General features: G+C 40.4%; 1 protein-coding gene across 4 annotated transcripts in view; it reads left to right on the forward strand.

Moving 5' to 3' along the window:
• Positions 1-27,896, forward strand: part of fam184ab (family with sequence similarity 184 member Ab) — an 89,783-nt gene extending 61,887 nt beyond the window's left edge. For 2 of the 4 annotated variants that reach the window (XM_066707652.1, XM_066707660.1), the window contains 6 exons: positions 12,258-12,442; positions 14,934-15,080; positions 18,274-18,391; positions 20,788-20,892; positions 21,765-21,970; positions 27,370-27,896. In XM_066707652.1, coding sequence (XP_066563749.1) covers positions 12,258-12,442; positions 14,934-15,080; positions 18,274-18,391; positions 20,788-20,892; positions 21,765-21,970; positions 27,370-27,451 — 843 coding nt within the window. In that variant the 3' untranslated portion in view covers positions 27,452-27,896. Of the gene's footprint in view, positions 1-12,257; positions 12,443-14,933; positions 15,081-18,273; positions 18,392-20,787; positions 20,893-21,764; positions 21,971-26,297; positions 26,410-27,369 lie in introns of all 4 variants that reach the window. The other 2 variants (XR_010817095.1, XM_066707661.1) reach the window with 2 other exon arrangements.

The raw sequence follows: 27,896 nt of genomic DNA on the forward strand, positions 1-27,896 counted from the left end.
CAAAAACACCAAGTGAAATAATGTCTAAAATACATATAATGTAATTGAACTTGCAATTATAAGTCGTCTTAAGTGATTGTGAAGTAAAATAATACCTTGAATACCTTGTAAAATAATGTTTGTATAGAGAAGGTCTACACAGCAGTGCTGAACCAGGAAAAACAACTGCAGAACTGCCCATTACACCCAAATATGCAAGATATTAATTTGTATTCATATTCACTGAAGTCTGTTCAAGAGCCTCATATGTTTTTAGCCTTTTTAGAGCTTTGTTAGAGTTCACTGCCTTCAATAATGCTGCTGATATAATAGAGGGGTCTCTTTAAAAGCAGGCATCAGGGGCCTCTCAGTGAGTGGCCTGGGAAACTGCACTGCGGGCCTCAGAGCCTTTCTTTCCCAGAGAACTGAAAGCTTTTGATCCAAATGAGATGCCATTTTTCTTTCTTCTCTAAATGCTTTTTTATATAACAGGATGTTTTTTCCAATGACTGGAATAGCATTCTTACACTTCACAGAATGAGTACATGTGGTTCACTATGTTGAGAAATAATTGTTTAAAAAAAACAACAGATTCTTTACAAAACCATCGCCTTTTATAGTAAGAAGTCCATTTGCCCTTGATTTGTCTTCAATCTCACGGTTAAATCTGCCTATTCAAGTCCTGTGGTGTCAGCATGCACAGATCTTGATGAAACTAGATGTTCGGTTAAATGGTGGCATCTGTCCTCGGGGGCACAGTGATCATGTTCTTGCAAAAAAACAGGTTAGGCACTGATGTGATTTCTGCTTACGACAAAATGGTGCGTTCAGGTCTCTCGTGTGCAAACCTTTATATTGGCATTCTGTGAAAGCTGACTGGTACACAAGATAACGATATGCTATGAGTTTAAATGTGTAGGCATTACAATTTATTTAGTAACAATAATGTTAAAAATACAATTTGTAATAATAATATCACCCTTAGCTCAGCACAATGCTTTCTGTGATTTGTGCAGCAAGACACTGGTCCATAATGATGCAAATATTCATAGGCTGGACTGACAATTTTAAAAAATGTGTGTACCTCCCAAAGTGTGTTTAACATGGCTGTCGGAATTCACCACTTGTTTCACATTTTCACTGGATCACTTTTCTGTGAAACGGAGGCTGAGAAGCTGTCACAGTCTGAGTCAAATCATAAGCTCATACCCCTGAGCTGTGTTTTTTTAAATCCACTGGCCGACAACTGGAGAGGCTCTGTAATTAATCTGGTCTCACAGTTCATTTAGAGGCCTACCAAGAGCATGTGAAAGACTACAAGGATGCTCTTTCTCAAGCTACTATTCTAACCTCATCAAAAATGGCCAAGGTAATCCTAGATCTCTTTTCTCAATCATCAACAGATTACTCCAGCCCCTGGATGCATCCACCCCTTAACATATGTATTGAGATTTGTAATAAGTCGCAAATTGAAACCATCTATCAGCAGCTTCAGTCAACCCCCGCTCTGCCCCCTGATCAGGTTCTATCTAACACTACCGTCTCAGCCCCCGTCCCCTCCACCTGATTGCTGCTTCTCTGCCTTCTCTGTTGTTGACGCAGACCACATCACAGAGTTGGTCACCAGATCCAAATCCTCCACCTGTTCATTAGATCCCATGCCTACGTCTCTGGTAAAGGCTTGTTTACCTTCTCTGTGCCGCTTATGGTGGACATTGTGAATTCTTCCCTCTTGACTGGCATTGTTCCGCCTACACTTTAATGGCTGAGGTTATGCCACATGGAGCTAAAACTAATGCTATGAGCTTTTTTCAATACTACAACAGCAAGAAGTCAATACAGGAGGATGTGAAACAGATAAAGGGAAAAAAATTAAGTATCTTGGAAAATAAACAAGATGTGGCAAATGTTCTAAATGAGTATTTCACAGAGGTTTTTACAAAAGATAAAACAGATAACATGCCACAGGTTAACAACCAGTACAGTCAAACCCCAAGAGAGATCAGGATAAATGAGGAGGAGGTGCTAAAGGGACTAGCAGAATTAAAAACAAACAAATCACCTGGGCCAGATGGGATATTTCCAACAGTTCTTAAAGGAATGAGGGAAATTATTTATAGGCCGCTAACTCAAATATTCCAAATGACACTTAGAACAGGGGATGTGCCAACTGACTGGAAGACAGCAAATGTCATACCAATCCACAAGAAAGGGGTCAAAACTGAGCCAAGAAACTACAGACCAATCAGTCTCACCTGCATCACCTGTAAAATGTTAGAAAAAAATATTAGACACAAAATAGAGTAGCATCTTAATGAAAACCATATTCTTGGAGATAGTCAACATGGGTTTAGACGAGGCAGATCATGTCTTACTAATTTATTTGAATTTTTTGAACATGCAACTGCAGCTGTAGATCATGTGAAAACATTATATGATATACTTAGACTGATCCTCAAATTGGAAGCTGTAGGCATTCAGGGTAACATAAGTAGATGGATTATGAACTGGTTGATGTATAGGAAACAGAGGGTGTCGATTAGAGGATTTGCTTCTAACTGGAGTGAGGTTGTTAGTGGAGTTCCACAGGGATCAGTACTAGGGCCTTTGCTTTTTCTAATCTATATTAATGATCTGGACTCTGGGATAGTTAGCAAACTTGTCAAATTTGCAGATGATACTAAAATAGGTGGCTCAGCAGATACAATCTTGGCAGCACAGGCTATTCAAAGGGACTTACAGTGAGGGAAAAAAGTATTTGATCCCCTGCTGATTTTGTACGTTTGCCCACTGACAAATAAATGATCAGTCTATAATTTTAATGGTAGGTGTATTTTAACAGAGACAGAATAACAACAAAAAAATCCAGAAAAACCCATTTCAAAAAAGTTATAAATTGATTTGCATGTTAATGAGGGAAATAAGTATTTGACCCCTTCGACTTAGTACTTGGTGGCAAAACCCTTGTTGGCAATCAGAGGTCAGACATTTCTTGTAGTTGGCCACCAGGTTTGCACACATCTCAGGAGGGATTTTGTCCCACTCCTCTTTGCAGATCCTCTCCAAGTCATTAAGGTTTCGAGGCTGACGTTTGGCAACTCGAACCTTCAGCTCCCTCCACAGATTTCCTATGGGATTAAGGTCTGGAGACTGGCTAGGCCACTCCAGGACCTTAATGTGCTTCTTCTTGAGCCACTCCTTTGTTGCCTTGGCTGTGTGTTTTGGGTCATTGTCATGCTGGCCCCGTCCATCGTCCCTTTGATGCGGTGCAGTTGTCCTGTCCCCTTAGCAGAAAAACACCTCCAAAGCATAATGTTTCCACCTCCATGTTTGACGGTGGGGATGGTGTTCTTGGGGTCATTCCTCCTCCTCCAAACACGGCGAGTTGAGTTGATGCCAAAGAGCTCGATTTTGGTCTCATCTGACCACAACACTTCCACCCAGTTCTCCTCTGAATCATTCAGATGTTCATTGGCAAACTTCAGACGGGCCTGTACATGTGCTTTCTTAAGCAGGGGGACCTTGCGGGCGCTGCAGGATTTCAGTCCTTCACGGTGTAGTGTGTTACCAATTGTTTTCTTGGTGACTATGGTCCCAGCTGCCTTGAGATCATTAACAAGATCATCCCGTGTAGTTCTGGGCTGATTCCTCACCGTTCTCATGATCATTGAAACTCCACGAGGTGAGATCTTGCATGGAGCCCCAGAGCGAGGGAGACTGACAGTTATTTTGTGTTTCTTCCATTTGCGAATAATCACACCAACTGTTGTCACCTTCTCACCAAGCTGCTTGGCGATGGTCTACATCTTGGCCATGGTGGAGAGTTTAGAATCTGATTGATTGATTGCTTCTGTGGACAGGTGTCTTTTATACAGGTAATGAGCTGAGATTAGGAGCACTCCCTTTAATAGAGTGCTCCTAATCTCAGCTCGTTACCTGTATAAAAGACACCTGGGAGCCAGAAATCTTGTTGATTGATAGGGGATCAAATACTTATTTCCCTCATTAACATGCAAATCAATTTATAACTTTTTTGAAATGTGTTATTCTGGATTTTTTTGTTGTTATTCTGTCTCTCACTGTTAAAATAAACCTACCATTAAAATCATAGACTGATCATTTATTTGTCAGTGGGCAAACGTACAAAATCAGCAGGGGATCAAATACTTTTTTCCCTCACTGTAGATAATATTCAGTTGTGGGCCGACACCTGGCAGATGAAATTCAATGTGGACAAGTGCAAGGTATTACATGCAGGTAACAAAAATGTCCACTATAATTACACTATGGGAGGAATAGAACTAGATGAAGTAACGCATGAGAAAGACCTAGGAGTCTATGTGGACTCCTCACTTTCTCCATCCAAACAATGTGGGGAAGCAATAAAAAAGGCAAACAGAATGCTAGGGTATATTGTTAAAAGTGTAGAATTGAGAACAAGGGCAGTAATGTTCAGACTGTACAATGCACTAGTTAGACCTCATCTGGATACTGTGTACAGTTCTGGGCTCCACACTTCAAGAAAGACATCGCTGCTCTAGAGGCAGTTCAGAGGAGAGCAACCAGACTTATTCCAGGTCTGAAGGGAAAGTCCTACTGAGAGACTGAGGGAACTGAACCTTTTCACCCTGGAACAGAGGAGACTACGTGGGGACTTGATCCAAGTCTTCAAAATCATGAAAGGCATTGACCACATCAAACCAGAGGAGCTTTTCCAGATCAGCAGGGACACACGCACCCGGGGACACAACTGGAAATTGGGCTTCAAGGCATTCAAGACAGAAAACAGGAGACACCTCTTCACACAGAGAGTCATTACAATCTGGAACAAACTACCTAGTGATGTGGTTGAAGCTTGTTTGGGTATTTTTAAACATTTAAAAATAGACTGGATAGTATCCATGGATCACTCAGTTAATAATGGACACCAAACAAGCACGATGGGTCGAATGGTCTCCTCTCGTTTGTAAACTTTTCTTAAAGACACAAGGACTGGATCCGGATATTTTTAACAGTTACTGGCCTATTTCCAACCTTCTGTTTCTAGCAAAATTCTGCAACAAGCAGTTGCCGTCCAACGACACTGTCATATGACGAACTATGACCTGTTCTGAACCTTTTAAATCAGGGTCCCGGGCCAAGCACAGCTCTGAGAACGCATTGCTAAAAGTTATCAATGACTTCATTATGGCCGCTAATTTTTGCTACTTCAATAACTTCATCCTCTTTGACCTCTCTGCTGCTTTTGATACTGTTTGCCATAGCATCCTCCTCAACTGCATGGAAACAGTCCTGGGCATTACAGGAACACCTCTCAATTTCTTACAGTCTTACTTGGCTGATTGGAAGAAGTATGTGTCCCTTGGAAACTTCAAATCTTCATGCCTATATCAACCAAGGGGTGCCTCAAGGTTCTGTGCTTGGACCCCTATTGTGAATCATCTACATTCTTCCCCTAGGCAAGATCATCCGCCACTATGGTATCATCTTCCACTACTATGCAGATGACACCCAGATTTACATATACACCAAACCCATCTTTCACCTACCTCCTCCATCTCTGATTAACTGCAGGAACTTTGGAACTCTCTTCCCCTAGTGACCAGAAATTCTGACTCGTCTGATTACGACCTTTAAAAATAGACTAAAAACCAATCTGTTCAATCTGGCTTTCCCTTCAGCTTAGCTCAGCCTTATTCAGCTCTAGCTTAAGCTAAGTACAGTTTTTCTAGTTTAATTTTGTTTTTACTTTCTTTGTACAGTGTCCTTGGGTTTCTTGAAAGGTGCTTTCAATTTCATGTATAAATAAATATTTTACAGCTTTCTCTCAATAATGTACCTCGGAGGTAAACACTGATCAGGCTTGTCTTGGCCTGAGTCTGATGACACTGACAGGCTACAGCAGTAACTCATGAGCCCCACACAGAGTTTCCAGATGCAGTCGTTACCCTTGACATTTCATCAGGGGCAGTGCAGCTTTTTGATGACTTGATTGCCAAAGACAATTGCATTAGACAGCCCAGACAGTCTTGAATTCTATATTTAGATTTGTCTGGTCATTTAAACCCATTTGCAAAACATTGGTTTTACAAGATATGAGCATATTATTTGACTTACATCTTGTTAAAGATGCATATTGGATATTTCACAAAATATTTTCAGATTGTAAGGGAAAGGAGCATGATTTGTTATTTTTCTTTTAACCATTTTTGTGCATGTTATAAAATACAAGAGAGCACGCCTGTCTAATCTGGAGAACTCCAGGAGTGTGGGAAGTGCTTTGCGAGAGCTTCTATGACTCTGTGCCAACTCTTTCCAAGAGAAAAACAGTTTTGATCATTAATTATGTCCCCCCGAGAGATGTGCACCTCAGGATTGTTTAATGAGCTATGAGATTAGCTCGTTCTGTTTGGCGTTTGAAGAATTGAATAATTTTAAGATAGCCATCAGTGGATACAGCTCCTATGATGCCCTCATTCTGAAAAGAATCAGTTTGGCTCTCTCTCTTCCATCAGCTTTACAGGTTCACATCTTTTGTCAATTGTGCATGTTTTGTTTTTGGCTCATAGTTTGTCCTTTTGGGGTCTGTCTCTTGACCCCTTCAGCCTATAGTGTATGGTTCCACAGCAAATTAACATTAACAACAGACATTTATTTCAAGTGTTGAACACGCTATGCTGGTTGCAATGCTAATGGTGGGCATATGTCACTTCCGTCCCGTCATTCCTTGAAATATATGGTGTGGTCTGTTCTGATATACTTGTAGCATTTGTTATAAACTGAAGTAAACTGCTTAATTACCCTTAATACTAGCAGAGCACTTTAACACTGTCGTCCCATGGGGCTGGTATTGTTTTAGGCGAGCTTCTATGGTATGTGATTTCTGAGATGAAACAAAGTTGTCCCTTTCACATCAGCAGCCCTTTCAGGGGTCATTTCAATCCTCCATAGCTGATGTGCTGTCTTGTCACACTGTTAATTTCAGCATCAGCCCCGCTTTGTATCTGGTAATTGAGCTTTGTGTTTCAGCATTAAGTATTCTTTTGTTAAACTTTCTATGATCAACATAATTGCTTGGATTAGGGAACAGCACAGAGATCTGAAGACAGTGGTAATGAACTGTAGCCGAAAAACAGGTCTAATGAAGTCTTGCACACACTTCCACTGGCCCTCCTTATACTCATCCTCATTGAAGCCCATTCAAATATCTCCTTCTTCTCTCTGCACAATTTTCTGTCCAAAAAACACATCTTCAAATGAAAGGCCAAGAAATACATTCACTGAGGTAATCATGAGGAAGAAAATATTTCTAAAACAGGTATTTTATATGTGCACTGTTACCAGAAAGATTAATATGACAGGTGCAAGCAATATATGGAGCTGGCATGAAAGAGGGCCTTGTAATACAATTAAGGATAACTAAAGTGATGTCTAATAAGTCTGGAGAGAAGGGTTGAAGTGATTAATATCCTCAGCTGGTAGCCAGGTGTCCATAGTAAACAAAGAGCCCACACGGTCTGAAATGAACACTGTTGTAAGGGAGAACTGCTCCGGAACCATAAACGAGTCTCTCAGCCAGTGTGTGTCGCCTGGACCACCAGCACAAGTCAAATTACACAGCAGCTACACATGATGTGTATGAGCGCAGACAGACGTATGTTCGGAAAGATGGGCTGCATGGAAAACCAGTGGCTCTGCATTCAGAATAAAATGCTTTAATTTTTGTTAAAGCAGGGATTTATATGCAGAAAAAAAGAAAGAAAAATAATATAGGCCTATCTGTTTTAATGTTGCAGTCTCTAGCTTAGCCTGTGGCTTGCTTTAGGCGAGCTTCTATGGTATGTGATTTCTGAGATGAAACAAAATTGTCCCTTTCATTTGTCTCAACAGTCATGTAATGCTAAGTGCTGCTAAAAGTGACTTATTCCTTTGGTGTGGGTCACTGGTGACTTAAATTACTTAAATTTCTAAAATAGTTATAGAAATCTATATAGTGACAGTGTAAATTTTCAGTCAAGATTTCAGTCTTTTCTAATGTTTAATACTTAAGTATTAAAACTCTAAAAAAAAAAAGATATAATTGATTAAGTATAGTAAAGTAACAATATGTATTAACAAATCAAGTCACCAAATAATATTGTTTCATATGTAACACTTTACAATAGGTCATGTAATGGTCATAAGTACGTGTTAACAAATACATAATTACACTGTACTTATGAGTAACTAACATGTAGTTAATGAGTACCTACTATGTTATTAAACTGTAATGTGTGTGTGTGTATATAAATATATACAGCTGCAATATTATCAGTTTCTCTGATTTTACTATTTATAGGTATGTGTTTGGGTAAAATTAACATTTTTGTTTTATTCTATAAACTACTGACAACATTTCTCCCAAATTCCAAATACAAATATGAATTGAATGGAATGGCTGCCATACATGTAGAGATGCTGATTTAAGAAAAATTTGCAATGGTCTCTTAATTTTCTCCAGAGCTGTGTGTGTATACACTCACCTAAAGGATTATTGGGAACACCTGTTCAATTTCTCATTAATGCAATTATCTAACCAACCAATCACATGGCAGTTGCTTCAATGCATTTAGGGGTGTGGTCCTGGTCAAGACAATCTCCTGAACTCCAAACTGAATGTCTGAATGGGAAAGAAAGGTGATTTAAGCAATTTTGAGCGTGGCATGGTTGTTGGTGCCAGACAGGCCGGTCTGAGTATTTCACAATCTGCTCAGTTACTGGGATTTTCACGCACAACCATTTCTAGGGTTTACAAAGAATGGTGTGAAAAGGGAAAAACATCCAGTATGCGGCAGTCCTGTGGGCGAAAATGCCTTGTTGATGCTAGAGGTCAGAGGAGAATGGGCCGACTGATTCAAGCTGATAGAAGAGCAACTTTGACTGAAATAACCACTCGTTACAACCGAGGTATGCAGCAAAGCATTTGTGAAGCCATAACACGTACAACCTTGAGGCGGATGGGCTACAACAGCAGAAGACCCCACCAGGTACCACTCATCTCCACTACAAATAGGAAAAAGAGGCTACAATTTGCACAAGCTCACCAAAATTGGACAGTTGAAGACTGGAAAAATGTTGCCTGGTCTGATGAGTCTCGATTTCTGTTGACACATTCAGATGGTAGAGTCAGAATTTGGCGTAAGCAGAATGAGAACATGGATCCATCATGCCTTGTTACCACTGTGCAGGCTGGTGGTGGTGGTGTAATGGTGTGGGGGATGTTTTCTTGGCACACTTTAGGCCCCTTAGTGCCAATTGGGCATCGTTTAAATGCCACGGCCTACCTGAGCATTGTTTCTGACCATGTCCATCCCTTTATGACCACCATGTACCCATCCTCTGATGGCTACTTCCAGCAGGATAATGCACCATGTCACAAAGGTCGAATCATTTCAAATTGGTTTCTTGAACATGACAATGAGTTCACTGTACTAAACTGGCCCCCACAGTCACCAGATCTCAACCCAATAGAGCATCTTTGGGATGTGGTGGAACGGGAGCTTCGTGCCCTGGATGTGCATCCCACAAATCTCCATCAACTGCAAGATGCTATCCTATCAATATGGGCCAACATTTCTAAAGAATGCTTTCAGCACCTTGTTGAATCAATGCCACGTAGAATTAAGGCAGTTCTGAAGGCGAAAGGGGGTCAAACACAGTATTAGTATGGTGTTCCTAATAATCCTTTAGGTGAGTGTATATGTATATATGTGTGTATATATATATATATATATATATATAGTGGTTTAACCCTCTTAACTAAATGACATAACATGAGATGGAAGAGAACAAGAGATAGGTGGTTACTTCACGTTAAATAAAAAATTATAAGTACAAAGTCAGCAGTGGAATTGATACAATGCCAAAGTCAGTCTACATGAGCATCAAAATGGTTTATTGCCACCCAGGAATTCCTGTCAAGCAGAGGGACACAGCCCATGTTTCAGTGGAGTTCCTGACTGGTTTTGTTTTATTGCTAATCTCATTAAAAATGTCCAGGGAAATGAAAAGAGCGATTACAGCCAGAGAGAAACGCACATTTATTTCCTCCATCTGATTGTGTAGCATGGCAGCCTCTAGCCATGAGTCCCACTGCTGAAACAGGCCCTAGCTGAGGGAAATAGCCACAAGTAACAGGAAATGAGCAATATTTGCCCTTCATTTACAATGAGGGAAACAAAATTTAGGTTTCACAATGTGATGTGAAATCTGCAATTGCTGTGTAATATACTCTGTAGAAATCCTGTTCTGAGAATTGAAGTCACTCCCTGACTGAATGAATACAAGACGAAGCAAAGCCTTGGCAGGCAGGTGTGTGTATGGCTTGTGTGTGATCCTCGGTCAATAGTGATGTTGGGTGCAGTCTTAGGGTCAGATGCATGTGCAAAGTTCTTCAAAGAGTTGTAAGGAGATTTTCTAATCACAGCTCCTCCAATTAAATCGGGTCAAGCTCACTTGCACCTGAAACCCTACCCCAACGCCCACCGCAGCAGGCCATTCTGACCTGTGTTTAAGGGAGGGGAGATTGGGTGGTCAGCCTGACCTTGATGACACAGGGTGAAATTGAAACTTGAAAGTGCTTGAAGACCACGGAAAATGTTTGACCCCAAGTCTGGTTGTTTGTCTTTTTTCAAGGTTGTCATTACTTTTGCTGATTTACTTGCCAGGACTGCACTGCTGATTAGAATCAGTCTATGCCAATGAAGAGCAGGGGATTTCAGGGTTACATCTGATTCATGATCTGGCCGTTCGAGCCAATAATTATTTTCCTTCATCCTGTGCTGCAAGATATCTGACTGTGATTGTACTTCCATTGTGGTAAATTAGGTACAAACACCTGTGCCTTTGTGAAGAATACAGTATGTCAGCTGGACAAAGTGTGTGCTTAACCAATAAGCGTGCAGCCTTACTGCTGTGCAGAATCATTCAGGACACCATGACATCATTGCCCAATATTGATAACTGTAGGCTGAGCATGGTTACTGGGACACTGAGACAGATCTGGGTATTGAAGTTACCTTTAAAAGGGAAGAAATTAGCATTTAAACCAGGCATTCTCCTTGCTGATGTGAATACTGTTTAACTACGAATAACAAATAAAGGCAGAAAACACTTTTGTATTACTATTCATCTGTTGTAGGCTACCTATTTTGTGTTGCTTGCCATTGTACATATGGCAAAGTGTCTGTTTATATTATGTAAGTTAGTAATCATCCCATATAAATGATAGATGTATGTAAGTATTTATTGTGTGGGTAGATTTCCTATCAGGAATGAGAACATTTGATGTATTGGACATATTACTTTTTTTTATTCTACAATATTGTAAATGGTACAATTTCAGAGCTTTTAATTGGTCTGTGCTTCCCTTGGCTGTTCCTTGCATACTTTTCGAATGGTTCTCTCATTTAAATTACGCTGTTGGAAGCTCTCCTTTTGGAATTGGCATACGGTAGCTACAGTTAATTATTAACACACATGACAGGAGCGTAGCAAGACTCATTAATTATATAAGCTGTTAGACTGAGCTCACTCCCTCTGTCCTCAGGAGTTCACAAAGTCTCTGTGCAGAGGGGTTGCTCTCTTGGTGTAGTAGTGGGTTTGTTGCTTGTATGGGCCATGCAGCTCAGGGGCTTGGAGGGGGTGCATCTGAAGGGGGCAGTGCTTCTAGGGTGGGCGTTCATATGAAATGGCACAAATTCACTGATCAGCACTGCAACCATACATTTGATAGAGCCACTTTCATGCTAATATGCCATTGCAGTCCCTACAACATCAACCCCATTCAATCTCTTTAGCTCTGTTAAACAACAGGGCCATGGAGTATATCAGTCCAGATGTGTCCCAATAGGAATACTGAGCACGCACCGAGCTAGGAAGTCACTTTGGAGAACCTTGACTTGAAAGTCACTTTTACTGTTTCTTTTATTATTCTTTAATAAATGTGTATTCATATTTATCACCCTGATGCCTCATGCCTATTCACTTTTGTGTTTCCCAGTAAGTCTATATTTATTTTTTACTCCTTGTAATGCAAAAAGATCAACCCCCCCACCCCAAAATTGTTAAATATAAGAGATAAACAAACCATATGGCAATGCAATCTGGATGCCATTAGTCCCCTATTACGAATGATCAACTGTTCAGGGTGATGAATAAACTGTGGTATTCCATGCTGTGGTCTGTGATTGCTGCTCTCCACTCCAGCTTGTGTGTGTGTGTGCGTGCTGTCTTGGCAGGAGAAGGAGCTGTTGGGACGTATTTCCGAGCTCCAAGAGGAGGTGCTCCGCAGAGAGAGCCACATCGCCGAGCTGGACAAGGAGATCCACTCGCTGCATGAGAATATCAGCACCCTCACCAAGGAGCTGGAGCTCAAGGGCAAGGAGGTCCTCAAGATCCGCAGTGAAGCCAATCAGCAGATCAGGTGACAGGGTCGGGGGGGTAGCACTGTGGTGACGGGGCCAGGGGGCTGCACTGTGGTGACTGGGTGGGGTGGCACTGAGGTGTCCCATCACCGGCGCTGCTGGGACTGGCAGTAATTGAGGTGTCTGCCCTGCTGCCAACACACGGACTGTACTCTTTTTTTTTTTATTCTCCCAAGTTGGTGTAGGCGGTTTAAGTTATGAAAAAGATAATCACTAGCATTTTTAAGCAATATATATATATATATATATATATATATATATATATACACTCACCTAAAGGATTATTAGGAACACCTGTTCAATTTCTCATTAATGCAATTATCTAACCAACCAATCACATGGCAGTTGCTTCAATGCATTTAGGGGTGTGGTCCTGGTCAAGACAATCTCCTGAACTCCAAACTGAATGTCTGAATGGGAAAGAACGGTGATTTAAGCAATTTTGAGCGTGGCATGGTTGTTGGTGCCAGACGGGCCGGTCTGAGTATTTCACAATCTGCTCAGTTACTGGGATTTTCACGCACAACCATTTCTAGGGTTTACAAAGAATGGTGTGAAAAGGGAAAAACATCCAGTATGCGGCAGTCCTGTGGGCGAAAATGCCTTGTTGATGCTAGAGGTCAGAGGAGAATGGGCCGACTGATTCAAGCTGATAGAAGAGCAACTTTGACTGAAATAACCACTCGTTACAACCGAGGTATGCAGCAAAGCATTTGTGAAGCCACAACACGTACAACCTTGAGGCGGATGGGCTACAACAGCAGAAGACCCCACCGGGTACCACTCATCTCCACTACAAATAGGAAAAAGAGGCTACAATTTGCACAAGCTCACCAAAATTGGACAGTTGAAGACTGGAAAAATGTTGCCTGGTCTGATGAGTCTCGATTTCTGTTGACACATTCAGATGGTAGAGTCAGAATTTGGCGTAAACAGAATGAGAACATGGATCCATCATGCCTCGTTACCACTGTGCAGGCTGGTGGTGGTGGTGTAATGGTGTGGGGGATGTTTTCTTGGCACACTTTAGGCCCCTTAGTGCCAATTGGGCATCGTTTAAATGCCACGGCCTACCTGAGCATTGTTTCTGACAATGCCCATCCCTTTATGACCACCATGTACCCATCCTCTGATGGCTACTTCCAGCAGGATAATGCACCATGTCACAAAGGTCGAATCATTTCAAATTGGTTTCTTGAACATGACAATGAGTTCACTGTACTAAACTGGCCCCCACAGTCACCAGATCTCAACCCAATAGAGCATCTTTGGGATGTGGTGGAACGGGAGCTTCGTGCCCTGGATGTGCATCCCACAAATCTCCATCAACTGCAGGATGCTATCCTATCAATATGGGCCAACATTTCTAAAGAATGCTTTCAGCACCTTGTTGAATCAATGCCACGTAGAATTAAGGCAGTTCTGAAGGCGAAAGGAGGTCAAACACAGTATTAGTATGGTGTTCCTAATAATCCTTTAGGTGAGTGTATATATATATATATATATATATATATATATATGAGAGAGACAGAGAGAGAGAGAGAGAATAAAGATTAAATGAATACTGCAACAAGAAGCATCCTCTGCATCTCTGGGAGGTGTTGTGTGTGTTTGTCTTGCAGAATAATGCCTCTTGACATCTACTTTACTTTCTTATTACTTAAAATAAAATAAGAAACTCACAAAAGGAAGGACTGTAATACACAAGCAAGACTAAATAGAATGCGTCACCAGGAATCTATTTGTGAAGTTCTAATTAATATTTCAAGCAGCTTGTATTAATAAATAATATGCGCAGAGACTTAGAAAACAGTCTCCCTCAGTAAAAGCACGTGTCTGTTGAATATTAAAAGGCACATTTGGCTGAAATTGGAGATGGCTGAGAGGTAAATACAGTATTAACGGCAATACGTATTGTAAGCGGTATTTCATGCACATTAAACATGAACTCTTCTGTTTCAACTGAGATTATATGACCTCATATATTCAGATCTGATGTCAGAAACTCTTTAGAAAAGGCCTGTGGCTGTACTAAACTCAGTCTTGTCTCGTTTGTAATAAACATCTGGCCTTGGACATATGAACTTACTATATCTTGAATCTGGCCAATGTTACATTACACTTTCACATTACCTGAGAATAAATATGAGGGACTACATCTAGTCGACAGGGGACAGCAAATTCACTGTCTTGTAAAAGGACAAATCAATAAATAAATAGGCTGAAATGTTTTCAGTTATAACAGGAATTGATATCCTTTCTCAGAGATTGTCATATGAATTATAAATGTCTTTCTTGGAAAAGGATACAATATTACAAAAAAGGGGGGAGAATAAAAATAAGATCCATGTTTTATTTAGTAACACAACAACTTAACCTATTCTAGGGTTTTGTGATGTTTTTTTTTATTATTATTCTTGTCTATAGGCAAAGGATGTGCAACATATGTGTGTAGAATATTAATCGTCTCATTTGCTCCTCCATAAATAGGGCCCACGAGCAGGAGCTGAACAAGAAGCACGATAAGGAACTGAACGAGATGTCAATGATCCACATGCGCGAGACGCAGAACATGCTGTCAGACTTCAATAAGGCCCAGGATCTTCTGAAGGACAAGATCTCAGCCTTACAGATCCTGTATGTGGTTTTCTCTGTCTCCTGCTAGTGCACGTGTGTGTGTGTGTGTGTGTGTGTGTGAGGGAGAGTGTAGTTATGTAAATACCTGGCCACTGACTAAAGGGCACTTTGTTCTGTGGAGGGGGTAGAAAAGAAGAGGTGGGGAAGGCAAAGGGCAGCAGAGAAGGAGATAGAGAGGAGACTGGCTGCAATGCCCAGGGTAGAGAGCAGAGCCCCAGGCCTGCTCATCAGGGGCCCATCCCCGTGCTTTGCCTCCTCTCAACCCTCCCTTCAAAGGCGGCCTCACAGTATGCCTCCCCCATTACTCCAGCAGATGCCACTGCCTGTGGTGATCAAAAGCCAGCGCATTGTTTTATTTATGATATTTGAAAGGGCTGCTGCTAATGCCCTCATCCTTCTGCGCTTGTCGGGAAACGCAAGCAGAGGCTCGGGGGGGCGGGGGGGGTTTGTGCTGCATTGACAGACTTTGAAATCTGCTTGTGCAGATCACTTTTTCTCTGCCGCTGAAATCATACTTTGCGTACCTACAGAGTGATGAGATGAGATGTTTCTGTGAACTTTAGAAAAAACGAAAAATATATATTGAGATGTAGTGATCTATAGAGGTAGGAGACACATACAGGCTTGTTTCAGTGCAGCATCTCGGTACAATGACAACCAGGAAGAAAACATTTGTATTTGATTTTATTGTTAATTTGTTTTCAAACAAGGCAAATATAACAGGCCACAACTGGAGTGCTGGGAGAGAATGTATCACAGTCAGAAGGAGTGACCTATTTTTGATTCACTTGAATGAGAGCACCATCTAGGCACAGTACACACTACTGCACAGCTTGGGATAAAAATAGCAATTCTCTGACGCAAGTGTTTAATGAAATCCACTCAATTCTCAATTATACCTTTGAGAAAGCCAAAGAGATCTGGATTTTGCTTCTTTTTTGTTTTTTTTTAGAACTGTGCTGTAAATTATTATTTTCAAAATTCATGAATAAATACTGTGGTTGCCAGCTCTGGTAGAATGGGATATGGGATTTTAGATAAGGGCCTCTGACGTGTTATATTCATTACTTTATATGCTTTAAAAAAATAAAAAAAAATAAAAAAATTGGCAGCTCATACTTCAAAGAATTGTGAGAGCGAAACTTCAAATGAAATTCATTAGCAAACTAATCTGCCATTTTCTGTTTCACACTTTAAAAAAGTGTGATATAATGGAGAGTGTAACAGTTTATGATTTGTGGGGAAAAGGAGGGTGGAGGGTTAATTGAGTGTGACATCATCAGAGCTGCAAAACCTGCCAAATGCAGCTTGGAAGTCGCAATTTCTAGTTTCATATTTATTCCACACCTGTTCGTTATATCCCCACTTCTGATCTGTTTTTGTCACAAATCACATTCTGTTTACAAGTGGGATTGTGTGCTGAGAGTCAGGGTCTGCACACAATCGTCATTCCAGGAAAGGAAACTCACCAGCACATAGCCTCTGGTTACTATGGTAAAGGTGAATGGCACTCACAATACTAGCTACTTACAGTACACGGCACAGTTGCATCACAGCAATAAGCTATCTGCCGACCTACCCCATTACTGGACCGCTTTGCTAACATCATCATTTGAAACTACAATCAATCTGCAGAAACATTACCCTATCCCACAGGTTTACCAAGTAATCTAATCTTAACCCCAGCCTTGGTGAAAGCTTTGCCCTGCCGTGAACCCTAATTACCTTCAGTAGGATGGCGAACAAGAAAAAAAGGGTTTTACTCTTCAGATTACTATGTATTCAAATAGAGAGGAGCTAATAACAGGAGACGTCTCAGTCACTACTCCACAAGTGTTTAGATTGCTCCTCTGAATTATTATTCTCCTGGGCTGTCTCTGGTAGTGTCCTGGGGATTACAGTCTAATACCTGAGGACTCGAGAGCAATCCAGTAGGATTTGCAGTCCTTATAAATTCCCAAGAAGAACCCCAGAGATGCAAATTGTGAGCTTCCATTTCTGTGGCAATGCTTTTTTTTTACTCCACCAATTTCACTATTTTATCAACTTGAATCATCAAGACAATTTTAATTTTAATTGCTGCTGCTGTTTCAAACAGAGCAGTTCACAGTTGTCATTCTGGACAACATACTTACTTACCTCTTCATGTATCTCGCAGCTTGTAAAATAGCCAGTGCCCAGTGTTTCCTCAAATACTAACACAAAATGCTGTTACACTTCAATTTCAGATCTTTAAAGTCTTTAAAGTCTTTACTTTATTTCTTGAGATGATCAGATCTGTTAGGAATCCTCTATTTAGCTGACAGCGTCCACATCTTCATAGTATTGATCTTGTATTACTTTCGTATGTTGGTCAGGCTCTCTCAGGCAGTGTGGATTTTTGTTCAGGTGACAATTTGTGCAATTATTTCTTCTCAGCATAAACATGGGGGTACATACGAAGAAACGGCTGATAGATAACGTGAGAAAAGTTACAGGATTCATTGATTTTAGCCAAAGAGAATCCATTACTAAGCAGAAGTGTCCAGTGCGGGATAATAAACTGTCTGTGAGGCACCCAACTGTATGGACACGCTAGTCCTGTGTAACAAATTTTAACACAAATCTAAAGAGGCAATTTTTTTTGCTTACAACTCCCACACAGTTAATCCGCAAGACTGTATTGATTTAGAGAACTTCCTCTCTACCACATTTGTTAGCTGTCCAATCACGAGCTCCCGTGGAACAGCAGCCCCTGTCGCATTGAGAGAAAACAACAAACAAAATGTGGTAAAAGCGCTGCTGATTTTCACTTCTACGTGAGTTCGTGACGTGACAGCTAACAAACCCTGAGGATGGCTTGGTTCCTGGAGAAGGACCTAGCTCAGAACTGAGAAAACAGTCTTAATTCTGTGTTGGTTTTGTATAGTTAGTTATTGGGAAGCTATATGAGAAACTGTTGCTTGACAGGGTCCATTTGCACCTCATTACTTTAGTCCTGGTGCCCTGGAATAACCTTCCTGTCCAGGCATGCAAGGGTTGAAATTGAAAATGCGAATAAAGTGTGTGCAGTGTACATTTTGCCTTGAATACTTGCTGACAGAGGACGTGCCGCTGCTGCTGATGCACTAGCGGGGGCATAGAATCGAAGATGGTAAAAGTGCTGCATTGTTACTGATTGCCTGACTACATTGCTTTCCTTGCACCTCTACAGGCTAGAAGGCACAGAGGACAAGTTCAGGAATCGCGAGAGCAGGCCAGAAGATCTGCAGTTAATTGCCGAGTTAAAAGAAATGGTGACCGAGAGAGAGTCCCTTGTGAAGAAGCTGGTTGTAAGTGTTTCTCACCCTTCACTCATTGTCTGAATTCTTCAGCATAAAGGTTATCTTGAAATACTGAATTTTAGGTCTTTAATGGGTCTGATTCATTCCCTCATTCTTATAGCTGATATCACCCTCTAATTACCCATGCTTGGTCAAGTAACTGTTAACAATGCCTACAGTATGACAGTCTATCTTGAGATAGCAAAATACTATAGACTGGGCCCTCCTCCAACACAGGGGTTACATTCCTTGAGAAAGCAATGTTAGGTGAATTTGGGAGGTGGGAGGTGAACGTGGGAGGAACTTAATACCTTATGGGATTAATAGGGATGCGTGAACAATGCCAAGTTAAGTCTCCCATAAATACTTTTATGTAATTTTTTTATACACACATGAATGAAAAACCCTTCCTATATTGTATATTAAGTAAAAATATAAAATCATAAACATAATGACATTCAAATATATGATACCATGCATCTGTAAATTAAAATATGACGGTGTTTTATTGTAACACTCATAGTGGCATGCTACATTATTTTGTATTGTATCGGATTCATGAAAAATAGGAATAATTAATTATTTAATTTGCTTTGGTTAATTTTTGGCTCTGATGTTTTGTAATATGGTGTATGTTTGAAGTGGGAAGAAATAGGATACACATTCAACCAAATTTATCTTCAAATAATTTGATGTGGAAACCAATATACCCCAGCCTTGTTGGTAAATTATGTTACAGTGACAAAAAGCAAAGTATCTCAGCTGACAAAGTGTTACATCACTTAATCCTGATGGATTCCAGGGGGGCTGTGCAGTGATGGATGAACTGCTCACTCTCCCTGACTGAAGGAACTTTACAGCGAACACTTTAGTGGATCAGGAAAGCACAACATTTCTCACGAGAGCTGTTGAATTGCCGGAGCAGTCGTGTTATTAACCAGACAACACCGACAGACGTCCAGGAATGAGCGTGTGCATCAACCTCATGTTGCGTGCTGTGAATGACCATTAAAAACAGGACACACGTTCAGAATGTCTATGGGATTTATTTAGTTACATTTTACCAAACATCTTTAAATCACTGACTTTGATAGAAAGAACATTGAAGCAGGCCCACTGAAAAATTATACTAGTATATTACATTATATCACACAGTTACTTGAGTGACACAGCTACACAGTTTGATAGCTTTTTTTTTTACCCTTTAAAGATCCATTAAGTGATGCCAGGTCATGATGTAGGTACTGTAAATGTGTTTCTATTGATCCCTCCACATCAGTACTCAGTCCTCCTGTCGCATAACAGTCATTTCCATCAGCCTAATTGTCAGCCAGAATAGTTGCTGGGGTTAAATAATCCTGAAGCTATAGCATCTGAGGACCCATTACACAATCCTCCCCATGTAATTTTTAAACCTTCCTGTTTCAGTAACCACTTTGTTCTTTCATTCCCTTAACATTTCAACTTTCTTTTTTTTATATATATAAACACAAATATCCAATTCAGATTTCAGAGCCACCTTTTTTTTTTCCAATATTCAATAAATCGCTTAAGAGGGCTTAAGAGAATTCAGTGACAGCCCGGGGAACTGAAAACCCCCCACAGCTGATACAGAACGGGAGCATTAGCCAAGAAGCATGCTGAGTGTTGATTGGAGAAAAGCTTCTGATCATATCTTTGAGAGCTTATAGTGGATTTTGAAAGCGAAATAAAATACATATAATCAGAATGGTTTTACGCATGAGTCCAGGCTATAGATTGGGAGTTTAATCCAAATCTCTAGATGATGGAGGCAAGAGGAATGTATTGTTGTCTTTTATTTGTGATTAATCTAGAAACAATCTAAATTGGGCGGGGGGGGGGGTACATTTAATATTACAGCGAGGTCTTAATGTAACCACAAAGCTCAAAAGCATCTTAAGGGTGTCTTTGAACTGCTTTGCCTTGAATGCCAAACCCACTTAGCAGCAGAAGGGACCCAGACCTTGTGCCAGAGAGCCCCAGGCCCCCGAGAGGAGCCCGGCTGCTCGGGGGGCAATAGTGGCTGGAGCTGGCAGATGGTGTCAGAGGCACCCTGCAGGAACTGAGCACTCTCAGTAGTTTGGCCAGTATTTCTCACACACTGGCGCAGCAGTGAAGGAAAGGCGAGTGTCGCTCTTGGAAAGGTTATGCCATCCAGAAAGCGATTGTTGTCTTTACTTACAATGAAGTGGCTCCACACAGGACAAAAGCAGTACGTGGCCTCAGAGGCTTTGTGTGTATGGTACACGCCCCTTCTTTAATAACGTTAGTATTACCGGTTACATTTTTGTGTGTACGGTACATGCCTTTCGTTAATAACAGTAACAGTCTTGGCTCTTCAGTAGTTCAGGATCTGACTGGATTTTATCTTTTGTTGTGGACAGGACGACAAGAAGTTCTATCAACTGGAACTGGTGAACAGAGAGACTAATTTTAACAAAGTATTTAATTCTAACCCCAATGTTGGTGTTATTAACCCCCTCATAAAGGTAAGTACCAGATTTTAACATTATTACAATCCATTTATATATGAATAGCTATCTCAACTTTTGAGAGTATGTGACAGTAGGAAACTGTAAAACATGATATATACAATTTATAAATAGGTATATTTCAGCTTAATTGTTTTGTAATTGTTTCTTTAAAAAAATACATTTTCAAAGGCATTAATAAAACAAAACAAAAACAAAAAAGAACATATAGATCCCAAGAGCATACTTCACCTGTCACCTGTCATTATCAGTCAACGTCAAGCCGATAGCTGTCTGAGTATAAGGGTGAGAGCAGAGGAAACCTGTCGAGTCTTAACACGTTGCAATAACGCATCACCGTGCTTCAGAGGAGCACTCTGAGAGGAAATGTCCATTCAGCGGTTGGCCATTAACTAGAGAGCTAGACGATGTTCTGCACACGTGAGAGTGTTTCGGATGCTCAGTGCTCTCTGAGGAAATCTGTGTCCCATTCCAATGTAAACGCAGCAGCCTGGAGGAAGTGGAGTGGATCCCTTTGCATGATCACAAAGTTATCACTTGTCTCTTGTTAAGTTTTGTAACCTATACTTCAAGACATTTGTCCAGTCTAATCTATGTGCCCTTTTATGTGTTGTTGTTGTTTACCTGTTCACATGTTTAAATCTACTTTGCTTTCCAAGCCGTCATTTGTTAGTGTGCAGTTTTAAGCAGCCTAATCATTTTACTGGCATTATTTATCCATTCAATCAGATCAGAAAAGTCAATTAATGTAAACTGCAACAAATCATGGAGTGGTACAAGTTAGACCTTAAGGATATCTTATTTCAGATGGAACGTTAGTCTTACTAGTTTTCCAAGTCTGTTTATTTTATTTTTTTTCTTTTATATAGCAAAAGAAAAAGAATGAAAAATCACCAAACAGATTCATCAATTCTCCAAATCTAAGTGCACTGGACCCAGCGGGGGCGGGGAACGGGCCACCCCAGCATAACCGCCTAGAGCCAATCCCCAACTCCCCCATTCACGACCTTGAGCTCAACAGTAGCAAACCTCTGCCCCAACCAACACCTCCGAAAGAGCCCAAGAAATTCCTGAGGTGAGCCGCACCTCGTCATTAACTCCAAGAGTAGCACCTAGACCAGAATAAAGAGGAACAAGCACACAAAACCATCTAGCCTTACCCTGATCTAAGTTCTGCCCGATGGTGATGTGACTGCCATGTAAAAGGGCAGCATACTGTGTGAAATGGATGTGCCCTTCTAAACACAAGAAAGTCACAGTATCACTTAAAAACACTAACAGAACAAAAACATGTTGTGCAGGCACTATGCAAACAAAAATATGTCAAGGCTGTCTCTGAGTCATAAAGCAGATTTTTCCCTTAAATACATCCTAATTGATTCAAAGCATCAGCACAAGGATGCATATGTATTATTATTATTATTATTATTATTATTTATATTATTTATATTATTACTGTTACTATTACAATGCTTAGACTTAACTATTATTTAAAAACACATATGCACATTATATTTGTGTGATATTGGAGCCTTAAAATCAAGGTGTTGTTATATGAAAGAACAGATTAGCGGGAGGAATGAGATATGTCTGTCCAACTTGACCCTACTATAATATGTAGGAGTTTTCACTTGGCCTAGGTTTCCATACATGTGTTTTATAAATGGCATTGGAATGCAAAAGGGAGCATGTTTCTAAACTTCACATTAACATGCCTGTGAGTGTCTGCATGGTAGTGTGTCTTTGTCTGTTTTTCCTGTTATTCTCGTTTTTGGATTGCTGCTCAGACAGAAACACACAGTTCGTAGCTAACTGGCATCAGATCTGAATCCAGTTCATGATTATTTCTTTACTGGCACGTGCAGTATAGGGCATATCCTGGGCATAGATCAATGGAACTGTTTCAAGTATATTTTCAGTTAATATCTGTAGAACTCCCACTATGGCCCTTCCAAGCGTGGGGCTCCCAGTTTGCTGAATAGTTGCACTTCTGCACAAGTTCTTACCTTGACCTCCGATTGTCCACAGGAGGTCTACAGAGAAGGGTTTTCTGATTTCCCACTGCAAGCCTGTGCTTTCGGTCACCTAATTATGACAACGAGGCAAAAACTATGTTTTGCTGGCTGCATAACACTTCCCAAAATGTTTACACGTTTCAAATATCACATTAAAACAGTTTGCTTGTTGATGGGACAAGGTGATGTCACCTGCTTCCCAAAGTTCACAGGCAGGCTCTTATGCAGTGTGGTCTTATTGGCCCACCTTCACAATTCATTATCAACCAGTAATATGGTGACTCATGGAGATATTAGGTCTATTCGCAGTCAAAATATATATATACACAGACATTATTTCTACTGTGGCTCATGGATGCATCAAAAAAGCAAGAATTACAAAATGTCATCTTTGTCTTATTGATTTCTATCCAAATTATTAATCTAGTCCAATTCCCAGGGGTGCCTTAAATTGTTTGGAAATGGTGTGAGTGAGTAACCATGATAAATTATTGTGGCAGCTCACACAGAGTGGCTGTGCACACAGGCTCCTGTCTTGAAATGACATGGAACTATAACATTTATTGATTTTGTTTTCCAGTTATCTCCTTACTTGTGAGAGTTTTGTTGTTGTGGCTGTTGTATTTTTCATCATTATTTCCTTGTCCATGTTTGTTTTGTTTCCCTTTTATTGTAATGTTTGGCACTGTTGCGCTTCATTGCATGTGCTGTGTGTGGGGTATCTGCAGTTTTGTGTTATGTATGTTGCTTTAGTCAAAAGAGATGTACAAAAAATATAGAAATAATAATTTTTACTTTTTTAAACACAATAAACTCCTGATGTTTGTAATGAATGTAATGAGTCTATTTCTCGTGTGTTCCTGCCATGACGTGTGATTTGCACTTGTTTGTGGTTGTGTGGTCTGCTTAATTGGTGTGTTAAATTGTGTGTGTGTTGTATTTTGTTCCTTTAATTCTCTCTGTCGTTTACATACATGAACACCCTTATTTTCAAAGTAGGATCTCCCTGCACAATGTGTTGCTGGAAGTGTTTCCATTATGAAACTGAAACTGCAGTGCTGCCTCTTCATTGTCATGGGACGCTCTCGTTAATGCATCACAAACGGCTCAGCTGTAAAAGCCCACTGCAAGGTGACCCTGTATCTTAGGAGCAACAGATGCAATTACACATTAGCATCACAGATATGTGCACTTCATACCAATATATGGAACAGAATAACATTAAATGAAAACTGACAGTGTTTTTTCATACAGAAATTATATATATATATATATATATTCTATTATATATTCTATTATACATATATATATATAGATATATATATATATTCTATTATATATTCTATTATACATATATATATATATATATATATATATATATATATATATATATATATATATATTCTATTATACGTATGTATATTGAAATATACCATCTTTGTCTTCAATGATATTCATATTAAATACAAAATGGAAGAATGTATCAAACTGCAATATTACAATATTTTGTCAAACTGAAGTTTTTTGTTTTCAGTTAAGCAAATGCTCTTGGAAGCTTTGATCGAATGGCTTATTTAAAATGATAGGTTGTGAGTATAACCCCTGTTATCTGAAAAAGGAAACACTGCCCAAGGGGGAGGGGTTTCTGCGTACTTCCGTAGGAACCTGATCAAAAACGTCACTCCATCAAAGCTGCCATTGGCCTCTGTGCACGTCACTCAGAACAGGTCCCTTCCCACTTCCTGTTCTATAAAACGTGATGTCAGTGCAGGTTCGTCCTCATGTGCCAGGAGCAGGACTCCCACGTGACCTTGCAACCCTTGTGCAGTGCTTTTTCAGATAACCAGGGTTGCATTCGCAACCTGTCATTATCTTTCAAGTTGGAAGCACTGCCCATGGGGGAGGGGTTACTGTGTAACAAAATTGTTTCAAGGGAGGAGGCAGCAAGCTGATAAGGGAGACTGCCCCGAGGTGACTGCTAGGGGGCCTCAGCAACACAATTCCAGACAGGAGCCACAGAGGCCTCTAGGGCCAACCTGGGCTGCCCAGGAGCAAGGACTGCAGTCACACTCTACCAGGAAATGTACAGAATCAGCATATACAAAGCAGGGCTACAGAGGTAAACCCTTACGCCCTCCGCTTACAATAGCAGGGCGGCCTCATAAGGCAACATACCTGTAGGCCTCATGACAGACCCTGGGAACACACCGACAGGCTGTCAGCAAGTCCAGGAGCAGCTCGCGTGGGTGCTCGACTGGAAGACATAGTCCACTGGAAGGGAAAGACACGGTTCAAATAGCTCCATCAGGATGCACTTAACAGGGGCAGACTGGGAGAGGAAATCAGGAGCCAGAGCCCGTGGGCTACTGGGGCTCGACTGCAGCCAACACCGGATTCCCAATGGAAGGGACCGGTCTCGTCACATCCAACCTGTAGAACCGGACAAATCTAAGCGGCGAGGCCCAATCTGCAGCCGCACAAATGTCTGCCAAGGGGGCGCCTTGAAAAAGGGCCCTTGAAAGATAACTGTTGTTTAGGTCCTAATGCAGTGATATTCATTATGCATTGTAGTGTTAAATTCAGGCAGATTTGTTTAACAATATCTTGACTGTTTACATAATTAATTGTTTATTCATGGAACAAGACTTTGCACTTAACCTTCCCAAACGCTCACTGCAGCTTTAATACTGAATATGCCTTTTTCAACTTATGTGTTACACATTTTATAAAGTAAAAATAAAAGGTATCTGTCAAAATAATTATATGTTTTCCAGTTAAATAAAACCACTGTCTTCCAGTATGATGTACTTATGGGATCAAAGGTGTGCAACTGATTGGGTTAGTTAAGGGTACCACTACCTACAAATCTGACACACGTTGTCTGTATCTTAAAGCACACGTACAATGTAAAGTGTCTTGTCATCTCTATCCCAGATAGTCACTTGACACAGAACAGTGCTGCTGCGATGGCATTAGTCACGGTGCCATCTCTATCCTAGCTCTGCCTTGCTGCTACAGCATGTTCAACACGAGAAGAATAGAAAAGCAGTCAAAATTTAATTTCTTCTTGCATTTCCATCAATTCAGTTCAATTTTAGTTAAACAATTCTTTGTGTGGAAATAGTTATTTAAAGTACAAATAAGTACCAAAGGATCATTTCTTCTAAAGTCTGTCAACATAGTGGATTGTTAAAAAAAAAAATTGGGTGTATATATATTATTTTATGTTGTTTTCAAATATATATTTGAGGCAGCTGATAAAATTACAATGAAGAAGGGTTTTGTTTGGTTAAAATGTTGAATCCAGTCTTCCTCTGCCATGGGTCATTAATCCCTTTCTCACTTAAAATAGCCAGTATGGCACACTAAACTCATGCTCTCTTCCAGACTCTCTGAAGTAAGGCAGTTGAATTGGGAGGCACTGCTCAGCTGTTCCCACCATTGAAAACTGACTGAGGACCCTTGATCTCAGCCTCAGTGACCTGAAATGCAGCAATAGGTGCTCTAATAGAATAGGATTTCCCCAATAAAGGAGACTGCTTTCCCTCACACAGTGCCTGAGCTCTGATCACTTCAGTCCAGACAGGGTTTTGTTTTCCGCAGTGAGGTCACAGAGGCTAGAACTGCAGGTGGCACATAACTTGAGATGGTATTGATTTAACCCAATAAGCTGCATAATAGAATGGGTGTAATATTGTGATGCGAGCACTGCTGCAGGTCTTAGCTGTAAACCATTCCTTAATCATTTCCTGTAGTCACATTTAAATATATTTACATATTTCATAAATGACTTTCAAACAACAATTAGTATTAATTATTAATACTTGCAGTACTGCATGTGAATTAAAGAAAAAGGAAATTATATACAGTGGATAGGTCAAATCTCAGAGCTGATTAACACAGGCTATCACTCTGAACTTTAATATGATTTAGAGGTTTGTAATCCACTCTGCGTGTGAGAGTCGTGGCTGCTGGAGCCGCAGTCAGGGTCACTGACGGTTATCAGTGTTTTCACAGCCCTGCCTTGTGAGAGAGAGGGCAGATGTGGATGGAAATTATCCCAATCTTGTTCCCTGATTATCATCCCAAACAAACAAATTAACACAGCCTCAAAGCACACATCATTAAGTGCCTCCATTTATGTAATTTGCAATAAATGGGGTTACTGCCGATCCCACTGAGCTGCAGTAAAGTGCTTTCCTTGGCCATTTACACTTAAGAGCTTAGAGAGGAACACAGCAAGAGAAACATCACGAACCTTGAACTAAAGACTACAAATACACAAATACAGCAGAGCACATAGATCACAATATGGCACAACCTATCGTGTTATTCCAAAAATAAAACAAAACAAATGGAAGAAACACTAGTTTTTTAAATAACCTGTGTGTTGCTGTTGTACAGTTTTGTGTGATTATGCCACTTTAACCAGTGTACCTGTGGCCTGTTCCCTGTGCAGCCCTCCTGAGACAGATGAGCCTCCGGCAGCCTCACCAGACCCCCAGCACCAGGAGTGGTTTGCCCGATACTTCACCTTCTGACCCCGCCCCCTCGGACTCTGGTGTGTAGGACATTTGAAGAGCATGACAACAAACAGAAAAAAAAAAAAGAAAAAAAACATCTGTATTTAATTATACACCATTACATTATGTTTATTACTTCACTGTGAATGGATTACTTGTTTGTACAGTGACAATAACTTTGTTTGACATTATATTTTATGCAATTTCTGAAGAGTGGTGCATATGCTGCTAAATATTATTTGTTTAATACGGTATATTGTCCTTGATCTGTACCTTATTTTAGAATGGCACAGTATTACGAGTTTGTTACAGCTGCATAACAAATTTTGGTAGAACTAAATTGTTTGTATGGTTGTCTCAACACAGATATAATGATGTCTCACTAATTTTAAAATAAATGGCATATTTTATATTTATATTATACTGGTGTATGCTAATAAATAAATCATAATTGTGAGATTTA

Source organism: Amia ocellicauda, chromosome 1 (assembly GCF_036373705.1).
Source record: "Amia ocellicauda isolate fAmiCal2 chromosome 1, fAmiCal2.hap1, whole genome shotgun sequence".
Taxonomy (NCBI): Eukaryota; Metazoa; Chordata; class Actinopteri; order Amiiformes; family Amiidae; genus Amia; species Amia ocellicauda.